The 19,069-nt window shown below is 39.4% G+C and overlaps 1 protein-coding gene and 1 long non-coding RNA gene across 2 annotated transcripts in view; one reads left to right on the forward strand and one right to left on the reverse strand.

The window, feature by feature from the left end:
• Positions 1-16,820: 16,820 nt before the first annotated feature.
• LOC148160390 (uncharacterized) overlaps positions 16,821-19,069 on the reverse strand; it is a 143,210-nt gene continuing 140,961 nt past the window's right edge. The window contains exon 2 of the long non-coding RNA XR_015764662.1: positions 16,821-17,788. This is a non-coding gene — a long non-coding RNA (uncharacterized LOC148160390). The remainder of the gene's footprint in view (positions 17,789-19,069) is intronic.
• Positions 17,794-19,069, forward strand: part of dachd (dachshund d) — a 134,562-nt gene continuing 133,286 nt past the window's right edge. The window contains 1 exon segment of the mRNA XM_088010401.1: positions 17,794-18,482. Coding sequence (XP_087866527.1) covers positions 17,932-18,482 — 551 coding nt within the window. The 5' untranslated portion in view covers positions 17,794-17,931.

Raw genomic sequence — 19,069 nt, forward strand, 5'->3', positions numbered from 1 at the left:
TCTCAGAAACATAAAGACTGCACTGAACAACTCATTCAGCTCTGTGTGTTTTTTTTTATCTTTCCGTTCCTCTCTTGTGTTATTGTATTAATGCCTTAGGCTTTTCATTTCACTCAGTAAAGCCTCCTCGCTATAGAGTTGGCATTATGCTTACTTTCTGCACCAAGAATCACACATTCAAGTTCATCAGAGCAGACCTCTATGCGCTTTTTGAAACATTTGGACCGCGCGCTTATAAAACTATAGTGTTCATACATTCGTAACTGCAATTGCAACTCAGCCATCGGTGTCAAATTTGCCATTCCAAGTTTTCCCGAAGGCAATAAGATACGGAGGGGGGGGGGGAAGAAAACGTGGGTGCACCTTTGTTTTCACACATAATAACACGGCCGAGATTGTTACTCTGGGTTTTTCAGAGCCATTCACTGCAGTTGTTTCACACTGAAAACTTGAATAATGTGCGCTGTGTTTGAAATCCACCATCATGTATTCAGTGCTTGGCTTTAAAGACGTTTTGATTAATTTCATTAAATTGCACTGAACTATTTATGAAGAGGGTGTTGTGTGTGGGTTGGAGAGGGGCGGGGGGAGCCTGTCTTCTAGTTATAGGGCTAAATTGTGTGGAGTGAAGAGATGTTACTGAGAGAAGGGAAGCCCAAGGGACAAGCAGGAGGACAATGCTGTCTCTTGGGAGAATTTTATGCTGCTGAAGTGAATTTGAATATATAAAGGAGAACTTGGGTAAGGAGGAAAAGGGGGGGATTCAACACTGCCTGTGTCGTCCTGGTTTCTTGTGTGGGAAAGGAGGCAGATTGGCCCGCAAGTTCCCTTTTTTCCCCCTCCCTATTCTCATTGTTCACGGCCACTAATTTTGCATTTTAAGCTTTACAATTCTGCCATTGGTGCTACAGTGTCTTGCAAGCAAAAAAAAAAAAAAAAAAAAGTATTCCTGCTTTTTGAACTTTTTGCACATTTTATACTACATGACAAAGACAGGATATTTTATGGGGATTTATGTGATACAAACACAATGTAGCACAATTACAGCTACAAATCCACACAGCTAGAGTCCAAACTCGTTTGCACATTTTTTCCTTACAAAATAGCTCAAGCTGAGGCTGACTGGACGGGGGACCACTCCCCAACAGCAAATTTTAAGATCTGCACGAAATCTAGTTTTAGATTTAGATTTGACTGGTCCACTCTGAAACATTGTATTATAGTTCTGGATGTATACTGTATTTAGGATTGTTCTGCTGGAAGGAGAACCTCCAAACCAGTCTCAAGATTTTGAAATGTATTTATGTGTTTTTTTGTTGTTGTTGTTGTTGTTGTTGTTGTTTTTTGCCTGTGACAGGTTTTCTTCCACTTTTACTTTGTAATATATAGGGGACATTGGTTCTAAAGAAAAACCTCTCCACAGCATGATGCTGCCTCCCAGGATGCAACATTTTCCCAGTGTTAGGTTTTTTCAGCTAAATGACTCACAAGCTCAACAAACTTTCCTAAAATGCTGAAATAGACATCAAGTAAGTAAGTTAAGGATTGTGTAGAGCTTAAATATTTTGTTATTTCTAAATTGAGTTATGTGTTTAATATCTACTGAAATAGATCTCTAATCTCAAGGGGTCTATCCTGGTTAAATAAAAGTGCAGTAAAATACATCAATTGCTTTCCTGTGGTCCTTTTGTAGCAAAAACACACCAAAACCCAAGAGGAATGCGACAAGTTCATATCTCCACGTTCTCATGCTTGGACAGGCAACGCCCCGCACATTCTCCCGTCTTAGTTTTCCTGTTTGGTCTGCCCTCTTTTTACTTTGTCCCTTATCTGAGCATCATTCATTCCTTTGCTCTGATCCTGCATTTGGCTGTAGTCTCTGTGGCTTGGCACCAACCCATTTTCTCCTCCATGCTACCAAAGACACTGGTTCGCTCTGTTCTTGGAATGAGATGGAAAGCAGAGTTCTTTTACATTTTACCTCACCTATTTTTCCATCTTCTTCTTTAAGGTACCTATGAGTGCCACGCAAGTTTTAAAATTACACCAATAAGATATTTTTGCACACAGGTAAATGTGTACAGTGCCTAGTGAAAGCTTTCATAGTCCTTCATCTTTTCTACATTTTGTCACAAAGAGAAATGGATGCACTTTTATTTTAAAGTTTGTACATTGGCAATTGACGTGACGCCACCCATTCTAGCGGGTTTGTTAGCAACTGACCAATCAGCGGTCGCTATTTGTCCCGAAGTACACGCCCCTTATCTGGAGGAACTGAACATCAACGTTAGCGGGATTCGTCATTGCTAACGCGCTTCGGTCATAGAGATTTCTAGGGAAATAATAGGAAGTTATTGTTTAATGTTGTCAGTGGAGGAACATGCAATCCCGACAGACGTTACCTGAGCGTTTAAAGGTAGAAATACAATTTATGTCATTTCCAGAACCCAAAGGGAGTCTGGAATAATGCCAGAGATGGATCGAGGCCTGCAGCCCACCTCATGTCCAGTTGAATGAAACAGCAACTACCATCTCCACAAAGGTAACTGGTAGTAAACATACCATTCTTTTTGTCATGATGACACTGCATGATTGTCAAATCAAAAATAAATAAGTGAAGGTAGTTATAAATTCTACTTAATTTTTATGTGCGTAAATTCCTGTAGTAGCTCCATGCGAGCATGAAAACTTGATGCACTAACGGTGGTATTTACGTTTAAGCTCCTTTTTATGCTAATGTTTATTTTTAAGCATTTTGCTAAAGCTAGATTTCCACAAGCTGGTATTATTTAAGTCGTTCACTCACTTGCCTTTACACATACAAAATACATCTACACAGCGTTCACACCCGCAAATAACCTTATAGAACTGAAGTCGGACTTGGAGAATTTTCTTACCTCAGTGTCTTTGCCTCAGTGTTGGCCAATAAAGCGAAAATAACTCAAAACATGTATCGGGTAAAGCATAGACATAATATAAGGTTATATAATATAAGGTTGCTTATATTATGTCTATGGGGTAAAGCGCTGAGTTCTTCTTCTTCTTAGTTTTATTGGCGGTTGGCAAAAACTTATAGTAGCGTTACCGCCACCTACTGGTATGGGTAAGGCATTGAGTTTAACCATCTCTGCCATTATAACATTTGTTTGACGGAGATTTGCTCTACTTTAGCATGGGGGCAGTGAGGGATCTTGTCAGAAGACTGGCAAGAAGAAAGCTATTGATTAAAAATAAAAAGTTATAAGAATTTTTACTTGAAATTTGCATGGAGAGAGAGAGAGAGAGAGAGAGAGAGAACATAGATCGCCCTGAACACACCATCTCCACTATGAAACATGGTTGTGGCTGTATTATGTTGTGGGGGTGCTTATCTTGAGCAGGGACAGGGAAGCTGGTCAGAGTTCATTGGGAAGATGGATAACTGGAAAATGTGTTGAAGGAAGCAAAAAAAAAAAAAAAACCTTGACAATATGGTAGAGGTTCACCTACCAACAGAACAACATATTCATGTGTCAGAAAAAACCAGTCAAAGTCCAGAACTCGATCCAGATGAGAATCTTTGGCAAAACTTGAAAATTGATGCCTTTAGGCATTCTTTACTCAATCTGACAGAGAGTCTAGGTATTTTCTAAAAAAAAAAAAAAAAGAATGAGCAGCATATTTTTGTGTGTTTTGATGTGCAAATTGTTACTCCCTGAAGATTTGGAGTTATAATTGCAGCAAAAGGTGGATCCACAGAATTTTTATGTGGAGCCAGACTTTTACTTGTAGAACAAACGGAACAAATTGAAAACTATGTTTCATGTACATGTGTTAGTTTATCACAAAAAATTCCCACGCCAAAAATGGGTTATGGCTACCTTTACAAGACAGTAAAAGCTCATAAATGTGTAGAGTTTAACCTCCCACTTTTGAATTAGCCTTCAAAAATGAGCTAATTTAAACGTGAATTTCCACACGTTCATTTCGTCTTAGTCTTCACATAGACAAACCGTGTAGAAAGGTTGCCAACTTCTCCTCAGTGACCATCAGGACCTCGGCTGATGTCTGTCTTTGCTCCTGTAGAGGTCACTGTTGCGTGCTGCCTCTGTGTCACAATGTAACACACTCAGCCACACTAATGCCTTCCTTTATGAAGTTTGCACCAAGAGCTGTGACATTGAAACAGTCTAAAAGAATGTCAGTGGGAGAAGGATTACAAAGTTAATTTTGTTTGCTAAGCCTTTGTGTTTAGCAAACAACATTACTTTAAAAGGGAAAAGTTTGTTGACGCCTAATCTGGACAATGATGAACAGTAATTATTTTGTTTTTCTCTGCCAGCCCTAATCACGGTGCAGCAGTGGTAAGTTAATTTGGACCAAATAAAGAATCTTATGTACATATGTCTGAAGGCCTCTTACAGTTGTTGGATTATTTCCTCTGTGGAAGAAACGCATTATGTTAATCACAAAATCCCAATATTTGTGAATCTGGAAGATGATTGTCGGGGAGCAATTATGCGTTGGCTTTATTACTAAGAACACAAATGAGACGCTGTGAATGAGTTCATCCCCAGCATTTGTATGTGCCATTTAGCTCAGAAATCCTTGTTTATTAAACCCCCAGTTGCAAATATGAATCAACACTTTGGCATTAATCATGGAATACAAGGGCCCAGATGGTCCGATCTCAGCCAAGCTTGAATTAATACGAAAGGTTGAATCACTGCTGCATCAAGATCCTCTCAAGGACCTTTGAGGAATGACATGAATAATCATTGTTGTTTGATTCATAGTTTATAAAGTCAGCCGAGCGTCGTGACCTGCTGCTAACTGAGAGATATTATAACACAGTGTGCTGCCCTGTCAAGACTTTCTGATGTATTAAATAACTGCTAAGGGTGTTGGAAAGATGCGTTTGTGTTTTTGTGCTGTGGAGGGAAATGCAATTGTAGTTCTTGGCAATCACTATAAGATCACATTTAGACATAAGTCGTGTATTTTTGCTTTACTTTAAACATAAAGTGTTTGCAGTAAAACTGTGGGTTTTAATAGAATTCAATTGGATCCATAGAAATAATTTGTTTTTCATATTTTACTTTCTGATATTTCAAAGATTTCCTCTTTTTTTTTTTTTTGCCTGTTTTGTCTGCCATAGCTGTTTAAGATCATTAATTCTAATATCAGTGGTAACCAGAGTAAATGCAAAAAGCTGTTTTTTAAAAGACGATTTTCATGTGTCAGGGAAAAAAAAAAAAAGTAATCACCATCTAACCCTAATAGCGGATGGTGCCACCCATGGAGGGAGAAACTGCCTTCAGTGTTTGCGTCGAGTCTTTTCTAACTCTGTGGAGAACTTTTGGCCGTCTCTTCTTTGGGGAATTATTTTAAATCGGCCACATTAAAAGGTTTTAGAGGGTGAACCGACTGTGTAAGGTCAGGCCACGGCATCTCAACTGGATTTTATTTTATTTCTTTTACTGCTTTGGATCATTTTCCTGCTGCTTAACCAAGGCTTGCTTGAGCTGATGATTCTCTGTTAGGATGTTGCGTTGGAGATTAGAATGAATGTTGTCATCAATTAGACCAAGGATGCCCCAACCGTCACGTTGAGACTGCTGTATTTGACTGAAGGATGTTGCTTTTCTCAAATGCTGGTTTAATTTTTATGCCAGATATATACCAGGATGCTCACCTTATAAAAAGTTACATTTTTTTCTCACCAATCCATAGAATTTCCACAAGTCTGCTTTTTGGTAAATGTGGAATCTTTTTTTGCTGTTTTTAGCCTTGAAACACTCCCAGGATGCAATTGTCGCCCAGTCTTTTCCTCATTGTCGAATCATGAACCTTGTAACATTGATGTTACAGTTCATAAGGATGCGTGGAAAATTAAGTGCTACTCTTTATTTAGTTGTAACTCCTGTGCTACTGATGTACTTTAGCTCCAGATTTACTGCAACAAACTAAAGATCTGAATTGGGGGAAACACGTTGGTGTTTAATAGTGAAGTTATTAGAAATATTGCATTTCTGCTTTCCTGCTCTCAGCTGAATTGGTTCTGTTGATAACCTCAGTTAGCTTTAGCATGAATTTTCTTACTAAACTTACAATCTTTTAATGAGTAAATAAGCAATTATAAGTCATCAGTCCTCATCAGTTTTAGTTGACATAAATCCATTTTAACTTGATGAATCCCATCCTACCACTTTTATGTTTTGAATAAAGACATAGTATAGTGAAATGGTAAAATTGTTTTTTATTGTTCAACATTCAAGCTTCATATTAGCTTTGTATTAAGCTTCTTTTTTTTTTTTTTTTTGGTATATCCTGTCATTGTCTTTTGTTCTCAGCCCAAACAGTCCTCCTCCAGTTTGCTTCGCCCTCACCTTTAATTTATTCCAGTTTAGCTGATATCCTAATTCCAAAGGACATTGCATCTCATTTCTTGTCACTTGTCTCCTAAATTCCTAAAGGTACAATTAGCATTTTGTTTGATGAAATGTTGAAAGGTTCATAGATTGATATTTGCAAAAAAAAAAAAATGTAGCCGGGTGGTTTATTTATTTTTTTTCCTTCCTCTCCAAATGCAAATTCTGACATTTATAAACGTTTATTACAGATACTTGGTTTATGGATTGTAAAGCTCGGCATGGATTTAATGGGAATACAGTAAAATTACAATGTTTAAACACAATCAGTGTGGCAAACCGGCAAGTGTGTAATTTAGTGCTGTGTGGCAATGAAATGTTTTACGGGGGGCTTGATTTATGTCCTCTGCGTGGCTTTTCTAATGAGTGGGACCAACATTGCAGTACCCCTGTGTTCCAGGAAACTACATTTACAGCAGATCTTTTTTTTTCTCTCTGTCGCTCTCTCTAGAGTGTGTGTTTTCCCCCCACCCTTGTGAAATAATGTCAGCACTTTCCCACCTTCAAAGTCCTTTTGTTTCCAGATCTATTAACAATTCTAATTGTACAGGAACACTTGTTAAGTAAGGCTGGTAAATAAAGCAGGAAACGCATTATTTCCTTTTAGTGCAGATTAAAGTTGCAGCAATGCTGGGCTTGAAACACATTAATGAGGTTTTAAATAAAAATGCTGGCAGGGAATTTACACCGCTGACTGGTTTAACTGCAGCAGGCAGTTGATTTTCCTTGATGTTAAAGGCGAAGATTATTTCACCCCACTAATGAAAAATAGATCTTTCCACTTTTCTATCTGTTAATTAACGTGTTTGCATTACGGGATTTTTTTTTTCTTTTTCCAAAATGAGCACAATTGCTTCCAATCTGATTAAAGTAAGTGATACATAACAGGGGAGGGCTGTTTTCCTTGGGTCCTTCTGTTAATTGAATAGCTTTGTATGACTTGGAATGTTTTTTCCCGGCCACAACAGTTTGCCGGGGCTCCGTCTGCTCGGGATGCCCTCTATCTTAATTGTGGATCTTTTTCCAAATGTGGTTCAATTTCCTGCGCGGGACAGTTTCTGTTAACTGCTATTTTTAAGGCCAATAACAACGTCAAAGCTCGGGATGATTAAAGCAATTAAAGTTTCCCTTTGTTTTCTAAGCACTGCCAGATAGGCTCGCCTGTTTATACAGCATTTATTAAACATTTACCGAATGGAATTGAATCTGTCATCGATGGAGTTTTCCGAGACAATTACCTTTTAGCATGGCAAACACCGTTTTCACTCGGCTAATGTCTCGCAGCTTATGGCCGTGATTAGTCTTTTGATTTCATCAAGCCAAAGTCTGAATCTTCTAGTAGGAAAGGGGCAGGAGAGATGGAGAGGAGAGAGAGAGGAAGAGAAAGAGAGAGAGAGAGAGGTTTAAATATAATTTTACCATCAGAATTTCTCAATTAGCATACCACATTTTCTCCATTAGATAAACTGCCTTTAGAGAGCCGGCTGGTTTAATCTGTTTAATGTCCGTGTAAACTATAATCTCCCATTTCTAAAAAAGAAATCCCTTAAGGACATCACTCGCATGCACCCTTCATAAGACAGTTTTTGAAAGACGTGATGGAGTGCAGCTTTTAAGCTCCATATTGAAAGGAGTGGAGCTGCTGCGTCTGTCTGGCTTTTTTTTTTCTTTCTTTCTTTCTTTCTTCCCTCCCTCCTCCTCTGTGCAACATGGATTGTGCAAGTTGTCACTTCCTTTGCTTGTATTTGGCTAATCATTAGTTATTATGTTTTTACAAGCCTGTCCTTGCTTCTATTGTAACGTACCACATAACATCACATATGCCATATTTGTAGGTATGTGGCTGTTTGCTTGATCAGCTAATGGTTTTACGTGCTGGTACATAGTTCTTTAATTATTGTTGCAGCTGTTATTAGAATCGTGTTAGATAGGGCTAAAGCAGTTCCTGCTTTTACCTTACTGGCAATATCTCTATGTGACATGATGATATATGATCCAAACTTTGATCTCACATTGAATCACAGGTGAGTCAGGCTGTGTGTACGTGGAAAGCTCCAGCCATATTTATTGTAACCAATGCATAGGTGTGGTTATCTTGGCTACAGAGCTCCTTTAGCGACAGACTGTTGCATCTTACATGATCAAAGCGGCGTTATCGCAGATCCTTCCTCCTGGCAGCTGGAAGAAATGCTTGCCTTCATGCTGATGTTTGCACTGTGTTTTCATTTCATTTTAATAGTATGTTGTTTTTTGTTTGTTTTTTTTGGGGGGGGGGATAAATTTCTGTTTTGATGTGTTCCAGCTACATAAATCAGTGAAATGTCAACAAAAGTGTGTTTCAGTGAACAGAGAACTTTTGTAGATTGTCTTGGTCCTTGTCAAATAGGGACATAGGAAATCATGAATTGGAAGTTTCTGGAATCTTTGGTGAACTAGAACATTAAAAAAAATGTGTTGCATATATGGTGATTGTTAGTGGATTATAATTTTGCTAAAAACAAATTGAACGCTGACGTTGGATTTCAAGGTTTCCCCCAGAAAACTTTCTAAGCCCGGTGGTTGGGCGCTACGGCAGACATTCATCCAGCGGCCCGTCGTGTTTTTGAGTTAAAAAAAATTAAATTTGACATGAAATTTGAAAATATCACTTGATAATTATGTTTTATTGAAAGATTGGAAGATTAATACCTGAACACCAACTACAGAGTCTTAAAAAATGCAAACATTTAAAAAATAAGCAATGCTTAGCCTGGTGGGGGCACAAGTAAAGCCTGGTAGCCCACCAGGCTTATGATACATTGGGAACACCCTGAATTTTGTCCCCACACTCTTAACATTCAGATTCCCCTACATTTTTCAGTATGTGATAATACTACTGCAATCATTTTGTTATTTATTTATTTTTATTTTTTATTTTTTAAACAGAAATGTATATCATAACCAGCCATGGCAGCTCGGGGCTGTTGGACTTTACAGCTACATAAGTCAAGCTTTTTATGTTATCCTATTGAACGACAAGCAGAGAGAAATCAGGGTGTTTACATGCATATCATTGCTTTCCATCATACACTGCAGGCTGTATGAATTAGGGCCTGCAAACAGCCTCATTCTCCTTGCATCACGCCAAGAGTCACTCCATTGATTACCCTTCTCCGCTCCCAGGAAATGGCTCATGCATCTCATGTACATTATAACAAATGTTCTCTTTGCATTACAATTGAATTGTGATTGTTATGTTCAATCAATGGGGAAAGGTCACGGGATCGCTCCTGCCAGCGCTTTAATGGAGAAGTCGATGAGGATTCATTTTAATCACTGCGGCTGTGGCAGAATGAGCACAACACTGAGAGACTGTCAATGGGCCGGTAATTACCGCTGTTTATACAGGTTTCTGCTTTAGCAATTTAGATATCCACAAATCTCTCAGTTTTCTCCTCGCAGTCCGGGTATATCGGAGGCAAGGCGTCGTCAAGCGAAACACTGGAGGAAGTGGGTCGTCCGACTAAATAGCTAAACTCTTCGGGAAACGAGTTCGGTTCGAGCCGACCGATTTCGGGTAGCGCCAGACGCGTGTCGTTTTGTCATTAAGCTCAAGATCTGCCCAAAACCAACAGGAACAGAACAATTGGAATACAAATGAAAACTTATGAATGCATTCATTGCACACAGAGTGATCTGTTTATGTATGGGGCCATTTTGCGGCCAACACAATCACTGGGAAGACTGCTGACTCAACCGTTTTTCCAGCAGCGAGATCCTCCACAAGAAGGGCAAGCCACAAAAGGTCACTGTTAAATAAGCCGGCTGCTTGAAGAATAGTCTCTCAAGGCATGTCAACGGAAAGTTGAATGGAGGGAAAAAGTGAGGTTGAGCAAGATGCACAGGCAACAAGGAGGACCACAGCTTTGAGACAGAGCACGCTTGGGAGTTTGGGGGAAACTTGTAAGTTCTGTTTTGGATTCATACTAGGGCTGAAACGATTCCTCGAATGATTCGAGTACCTCGATTACTAAAATTTCTCGAGGAAAATTTTCCTGCCTCGAAGCTTCGTTAATTTATGTTTTATTAGTTAGCGCACCGTGTTCCGGCCGGGACTTCATTTGCGTTGCGCGGAGCTCTCACTTCCGCCTCTGAGTTGTTGACAAAAGCTAAGTCTGAGCGGCATAAAGTCCAATCTTCAAGATTGGCCCGTGGGGATTTTATTGATTGATGATAATGCCCGACTTTTTATCGTTTTTGGGGAACCAATAAGCATCCTTAAAATGACTGGGGGAATGCCTGGAGTACGGCAGCATTTCTCCTCCGGGGCTGCTGGTTGAAAGCGAACGGCGGGAAGAGCGCTGAGGTGAGCGGATAGCCTGAACAGGGCGGGCGGCTGAGTAGCTGATGCTTACCGTGTAAATGTAGCTTTACCGACGAACCGCACAATACATTTCATATCCCGGTCTGAAGAAACGGGTGGCGGAGCGCATCGTACATGGCTGGTAGATGAGTTTCTGAGTGTGACCAGTGAAGGTGTCGTAAATGTCCCGTATTGCTTCCCCCCGTGTTCGTCCCCCGGTCTAACGGTTCGTCAGTCCGCTGGTCTATTTCCTCCCCTCCACCCCATCTTACGTTCGTTCATTCGCCCTCTCCTCCCACTCCAGGCGGCATTTCCCGTATTTTCAAACCCAAAGCGTGACAGGTTAGGTGGCAAGGTGAGTTTAATTAATCTATTAAACTCACTGAAGATGAATACATAAACTAAAAGCTGGATTGTAGACATTTTTTATAAGCATTATTTGGGAGCCTGCCTCTTTGTTATTAAATTCAATATAATTTCAGATTTTTCTATAACTTTTCTTCTGGTTAACTTAGAAAGTGAGCTATTATTGTTACAGGTTAGTTTTCTAAACTACAAAAAAGCAACTGTTAGGGATGCTCAAATATGAAAAATTGGACTGATATTGATATCTGATAGTAACACCGGTATTATGCCAGATTTACCAATATTTCATTTTATATTTTTTTTTATCCGATTACTCGATTAATCGTAAGAATAATCGATAGATTACTCGATTACTAAAATATTCGTTTACAACAGCCCTAATTCATACCTTCAAGAGTTATCACACACAGACATATTCACTCTGCTTAACTCTGTGGAGTGTTGTCAACATGGAGATGAGCGGGTCTAGCCCAAGCATTTACAGCAACATGGGTTTCGTCAGGAGAGCCAAAGGCTGATTGCCTCCATCCCATGCCTCATTGAACCAAAAGTATCTCCGATCAGTTACTGAGTGCATACAGTGTCCGGTGCACGGAAATTTATTTCCGTGGGCTGACATTTCTACATTAGCAATCCTTCTATCAAACTTTTTTTTTTTCTTCTCCCACTAAACTCTCCATTAATATTAGGGCCGCACAATGTAATGGAAATTTATTGTTGTCGGACTATCACTGCACACAATACTGGAAGGCAATAAATATGAGCTAATTATGTAAGTACAATGCCTTCAAGCTTCCTGAGCTAATAATTCATTCGACGATGCTTTTTGTTTTAATGCTGCAGAAAATGTTTTTTTGAAGAGCGTCAACATGTTCTGGTGATGTCATTAAGGAAACTGAAACAGAGTTGTTTCTATGTCGACACGGGGTAGACGTAACTTTTTCAATCATTTTGACCATTTTGAGACTGAAACAATGAATTTCCCTTTATGTTTCCATTAGCTGGATATCCACAATGTGGTCTATGGTTGCAATGAACTCAAATCAGAACGATATCAACACCAGTGAAGTGTTTTGTTCATCGCAAGTCTCACAACCTTCACTGTTATTTTTCATGGAATCTAATATCGCGCAGATCTAATTAACATGTTTGGATCCGGCACTTTGCGAACGGCTTCTTTAGCTATGACCTTTTGTGGCCTTTCCTGCCTGCGGAGAGTGTCAGTGACGCTCTGCCAGACAACTGTCAAGTCAGCAGTCTTGTCCATAACGCGGCCATAAACATCTCCGTATTAAACATCCTGTCTTTATGGCTGTACAATTAAAATTTTCCCAGAAAATGAATTTCATTACCTGCAATACGCAATCATAAAAATTAGCAGATATTAACGGCTGAAATACGATCTTACTTTTGGAGTGACGTCACACATTCTTTGTTAAAAAAAAGTGTATGCACAAAATAAAAGCAAAAAAAAAGGCCAAAGTTAGACTTTTTGTTGAAAAAGAAGAAATCTGTCGTAGCGGATTCAATCCGTCCTGTTTTGCTGTCTACAAAAGGTGACGGATTCAGTTACTAAATGCTCCGTAATTTAAGATTGCAAATAGAAACCTGTTGTGTGGAATGAAACCCCCCTTACCCTCCACCCCACACCGCCCCACTCCCTCCACCTTCGGAGTGCTTTCTGTCATCTCCCCTTTCAACCCAGGTGGCATGTTTGTGTTGGCCGTTGTCTGAGGAGAGACAGGGTCACGGCGGTATAACCTTGGACAAACAAATATTCATGATCAATAAGGGCTTTATTCTGAGCATTTAAATGATTCTTATCTCCGCCGCTCTCTCTTTGTCCGTCCGAAGCGGGGTCTTTTCTTTCTTTCTTTTTTTTTTTTGTGAAAGATTTATGCAGGCGAGGTAAAAGGACAATTTAAAAGACTACTTAGTATCACTGCTTTCAAATGTCATGTAATCATAGGTTAGGGGAGAGTGCTGGGCATCGAGAGCTAAGTGATGGTACAGATAATGAATTGCCTCTGAAATATAATACATCGTGAGTAGGATTCTTTGTTCCAAGCTCTGTACACCAACTCGGCACAATTAAAGTTATTTATCTCCCTCGTTTTTTAAGTTCATCAATTATATTGTGATACACTTAATGTCCATAAGAGGATGATGTATGATTGGTCTAATTATTTCTTATTCACCATGCTTTCTAAAGCATATCAATTTTGTTAATACCATGTAATTAAAACACGTCAGGGCGCTACAAGTTGCCGGCTGTATTAATGACTATGAAAATTATTTTAATTAAATAGCCAATTATAGAAAAATCCTAACCATGAGAATTGACATTTAAATGAATTCAATTTAAATTGCTTTTCAACATTGTTTTATCAAAGCTTTATGGGGTGAATAAATTATTACATCAAACAATATACTGTGTCATTGATCATACACAAGTCCTGTCCCATATCCATACATTTTCAAACACTTTTCCAGTGCTCATTCATCACGCAGGGTGATTACAGTCTGACATGGTCATTTGTTTACTGCAATCTCATCCACATGTACTGTACTTCTGGAAAAAAAAAACTGCTTTTTTTAAACTTTATACTTAAAGTTGTCTCACTAGGCTGGTTCTGTTTGCAATATAGGTTCCTATGTATTTTTTTTTGTCATGCAGCAATAGTTTGGTTTAATTATACCAGCAAAGGATGATGGTGAAAAATGTGCCAGCAGTGTATGAACTGTGTTGTGTTATGGCGTGTTTACCCACCTGGATTGAGACGTTTAGTTGCTTTTAGACCGGTCATGATAACACGATTTTACTGTACGATAAATTGTCCCAGAAGTTATTGCGATAAACGATAATATTGTTGCTTTGAGACAATTTTCAAGCAATATAATGGTAACGGCATAATAATGCAAGAACACATTCACAGGGATGAATAATAAACTTTAAATTTGAATGAACGTGTAACACTGCAACTGTTGTTGTTTATTTTAAATATCCAAAATAAACAACAGAAAAGAAAACAAATAAAATGAATTATGAAGTCTGTGTAAACAAAATTGTCCTAAAAAAAACAAAAAACATGCTAATTGCGACCAAAACACCAGATTGAAGACTTTTATCGTCCAGTTTTAGGTAGAAAGAGAAAAACGATAAATCATGCAAATGAGAATTATTGAACTCGTTTTAATTTATCATTATCTATTTATCGTTTATTGTGAGAGGCCTAGTTGCTTTCATTAAAGCTTTCCACATTCTCTCACATTAAAACCACAGAATGTTTCACTGAGGTTTTTAATAAACCGACACAAAGTAGCAGATTATTGCAAAGTGGACAAAAACATTTTTTTCCCCGTATCATCATCTATGTACATAATGTCCTAATGTACATTAGGACATTATGTCCTAATGTACATAATGACATCTATGTCATTATGTACATAATGACATAGAGTTTATATGTCATGTTATATGTCATGTCCTAATGTACATTAGGACATTAGGACATTATGTCCTAATGTCCTAATGTACATTAGCAGCATGGTGGCACCATGCTGCCAACATGGTGGTGGCAGCATGATGCTGCCACCACCATGTTTTACCAAGGGGATGGTGCGTTGTAGTCGATGTGTGGTCTCTGGCCCACTCAGTATTCTTGAAGCCCTTTGCATCTGAAACATCACACATACGTCCCGTGTTGCCTTCTCATCCCTATCATGTTGCCAAAGCGCCGCATAATTGTTCGCAGTTGTCATTTTTCAGACTTTACAAGTGCAAAGATTTGCAGCTGACCCACGCAAACGGGAGAAATGGTGGGCAAACCGTTGTGACATTCATTGTATATAATGAAATCTTAATATGGTGCATATTTAAGTGAAAGGTTAGCAACATAAAGGGCAATCGGATTGCCTGGCAATGAATTTTAAGCAGCTATTGATTTTACACTACAAGCTCCCCTCTTCTCTGAATGATAATTTTTTTTTTTTTTTTTTTTTGGAAATTGCACCCTGCTTATCTTAAGGCTTCTCTGGACACGGGGAAAAGGGGAGAACAGGAACGTTATCTGGACCAAACTCACTCCGTCTGATATGAAACACCTGTTAGCTGAAGTAATTGAAAACAGATGTATGTATACACTAAATATAAGTGGAAAAAATGAGAGTAATTAGATTGGGGGGGGGGGTATATACCCATCTGATGCGTCTGACTGAGAGACATTATAAACACGGAGCTCTGAAAAATGAAGCCAGGATAACTGTTTGTCAAAGTGACACTGATTGTCGCTATAAGACCTGTAACTGTACAGAGATCTGAACCTGTTCCATTATGGGGCACTCGGTTTTCCTATCGAAATCGTTATACACTCTTCCATGATGTCAAAGTTTGGTTCAAAACTCAGCTTCATCAGGTTGATTAAGAACAGAAATATGGATTTTCTTCTTTCTTTTTAGGAGATTCAAATTCCCCCAAAACACTAAGTTGGTGTTGCCTGTCGCTTAAATGTTAAGTCTCCTCCCGTTATAAATCCATCTGTTCAGCTTTAATTCCTCCACAATGTTACAACTCTTATTATGTGAATTTAAATCTTTCAGAAGGTGACGGGGAACGATGCCGCTCCATGCTCTGCGCGGCGCTTTAATGAAACAATCTTCTGGAAACGAAACCTTGAAGTCCATGTTTAATTAGTGATCTCATGTTTGCATCAGCTCACAATTAGTCACTGGAGAATATGTTTCTATCATGCACAAAACTTACTTGTATTTTATGCAAAGCAAGATCTCTGAAGTGCACACACACACACACAGAGACACACACGCACCACTGTTGAATTGGGGACATTTATTCTGCACAAAGCAACAGAAAAAAAAAGCAAAAAAACATACAGTGTCTTTTGGGGAAAGAGTGCAACAATCAGGTTACACTAACGAGTACTTTGTTAAGGGATCTTACAATTTTACTCATGTAAAATTTGAGTCTAATTTTACATCTTTAGTTTACGTTCACGCTACCATGCTAAAGTTGTCCAAATCTGCCAGACTGTGAGGACGTTAATTGTCCATATCCCTCTTCAGGGGAGTTAATCAGTCAGGTTTTCCCTCTGGATTTTGACTTGGCCATTTCAAAAGTTAAATTTTCTGCTCATTCAGTCATTATTTTGTCATTTTGATGTATGGTTTGCCTCAGTGTGGGGCTAAAAAAAAAAAACATAAATCCTTCTTAATCCTCAGCTTTCTAGGTTACACCTAAAGATTCAGGCTCAGAATTTGGATCTGTTTCATAATGTCATTCACCTTAAATCCCCACATCCACTGGAGGTAAAAAAAAAAAAAAATCCCCAAATCATGATTCTGCCACCACCATGTTTCACTGTGAGTGCGGTGTCCTTTTGGTGATGTATTTTTTTTAGCATTGAGTTTTGACATTGGTGCAGTCTTTTCAATTTTCCATTTTTTCTGTTCATAAATTTAGAAAAAACACTCAGATTGTTGCAATTCCACTTTTGTCCAATAGATTCTCCAAAGACAGATACATCTCTATCCAGAGCCACATATTCAGATAAAATACATATATATATATATATATATATATATATATATATATATATATATATATATATATATATATAATGTATAGTTACTACTATTGATACCTTAGTACAATAGAATAACTAAATGCAAATGACCAAATGTCAGAGTGTTGGACAGCTGAACTTTATTTCAGATTAGACAGATTTACAAAAATTTATGGCAGGCGTAAACTTGAGAAGACAGATTGCTTAATTCAATGAAAATATAGTTTTATATAGTTCAGGAGTGTGCAGCATGCAACAAGATCAAACCATTTTTTTCCGTTTCTCATCTTCCCCTGAACAAATTTGTCATTATTTTAAATTCAGCTGAATTGTATGTAGTATGTATCAAAGTAAAGGTGGAAAAACATAAAAAGTAGCATTTTAACAGGAGGTGTGAACAGTTTTGACATTTAGTGCAAAAAACAACAACAGAAAAACAACCCAGCTTTATGTTGATTCTTTACTTTGTTTTGCTGCTTCTCAACAGAAAAAAGCACAATGGCTGTCAGCACAACAATAAAAGCCAAGGCTAATTAAATGAGGAATGTTATCAACTATGACATCACGAATTGTTTACAAAGAAAAAGAAAAAAGAAAAAATTAAAAGGTCATTTCATTCTCAATTTTCATTTTAAATTTGAGAAAACTTCGCAGAATGATGGATCAGTCAGGAGCGACTATTTTGTTGCAGCCGCAAAGAAATGAGCCGGGGGAAAACATCTCCATCTGATCTAAAAAAAAAAAAAAAAAAAAGAAAAAAATGTCTCTGTTCGGTGTGTGTGGAGTTAATGAGTTATTAAAGCGGAGCTGAAACATTTCAGTAAAGCAGAGAGAACAGTTAGTTTTATGTTCTTCAAAGGCTCCCACTGTCCCCTAGCTCCTCCCTCTCTGTACCGTGTGACAACAACAACTCATCCACAGAGCGGTGCTGCACTTTTCAGCTCATTTTCCTCCTGTCATTCCTCCTCCTATCTTTGATCATTGTCCCCTCTCAGAAAAAAAAAACGAGAGAAAAAATTCACTCAGCACGCCTTTTTTCGCTCCAGCGCTTTTTTTTTTTTTTTTTTTTTTTTTTTTTTTTTCTTTTTTTACTTCCCAACTTAACTGAGGAGCTAAAACTCTGAAGGATTCTTTCATTTAAGGGTGTCTCGGCAGGCTGGCTTTTTTACTTTGAACTTCGGACTGCTTTCCTTTTTTTTTTTTTTTTTTTTCCCCTTCCTCTCGTTAGGTGACCATGGCCGTACCGGCTGCTCTAATCCCACCAACTCCGCTCGTCCCGCCGCCTCCGATCTCCACTCCCTCCGCCACCACGTCCCCGCCGTCGACAACTTCGTCCCCGTCCCTGGTGCCGCCGACGGGACCCGGCCAGAACCTGTTCAGGTCGGAGCTCCTCGCCACCGGCAGCCCGGGCATCCCGACCCCGACCGCGGCTCTGCCCCCGAGCAAGCCCGTCTACTCGACCCCGTCGCCCGTCGAGAACATCCCGCAGAACAACGAGTGCAAGATGGTCGAGCTGCGCGGCGCCAAGGTGGCATCGTTCACCGTGGACGGCTGCGAGCTCATCTGCCTCCCGCAGGCGTTCGACCTGTTCCTGAAGCACCTGGTCGGCGGACTGCACACGGTCTACACCAAGCTGAAGCGGCTGGAGATCACGCCGGTCGTGTGCAACGTGGAGCAGGTCCGCATCCTCAGGGGGCTCGGCGCCATCCAGCCCGGAGTGAACCGCTGCAAGCTCATCTCCAGGAAGGACTTCGAGACGCTCTACAACGACTGCACCAACGCGAGGTGAGTGCGGAGCTCCGCTGTGCGCGCGCCCTCCTCGCCAGCAAGAGAGCCGTGCGTAAAGGCGCAGCGGCATGCATGCATGCGAGAGGGGGGGAAAGACGGTCTCTTTTTCTTCCTCCCTCCAACCTCAATGCAAAAAAAAAAAAAAAAAAGCTGGATTCGGCGTTTTTCATATTGCTATTTGATGATTCCTGTGTATACGTGTGAAAGGTTTGAGTATGATCGTGGATGCGTGTCAAAATTGAAAATGCTGGCTGGTGGTTGTGGGGGGTGTAAAAAAAAAAAAGAAAAAGATAAAGTGCCATCGTAGGATCTGCTGTGCGCCTCGGCAGTTAAAAAGTTAAGTGAAAGTTTTTAACACGTGCAACGCAAAAGCTGTGACATGATGGATACAGCCTGTCTGCTGCTGAGCCAGTAAGTCGATAACAGTGGGGCGTTGAATAAACTGCAGATCCAACTCTACCACTTTCTTTTTTAGAAAATGTTAAAACGTTTAGCAATCTTTTGAAATGTCAAGTTCTCCCTGTAGATTTGCGCAACTCCTTTTATTTTATTTTGACCGAAATATAACTGGGGTAGGCGTCCTT

This window comes from Poecilia mexicana, unplaced genomic scaffold (genome assembly GCF_051168715.1).
Source record: "Poecilia mexicana isolate PSO_F unplaced genomic scaffold, ASM5116871v1 scaffold_2, whole genome shotgun sequence".
Classification (NCBI taxonomy): Eukaryota; Metazoa; Chordata; class Actinopteri; order Cyprinodontiformes; family Poeciliidae; genus Poecilia; species Poecilia mexicana.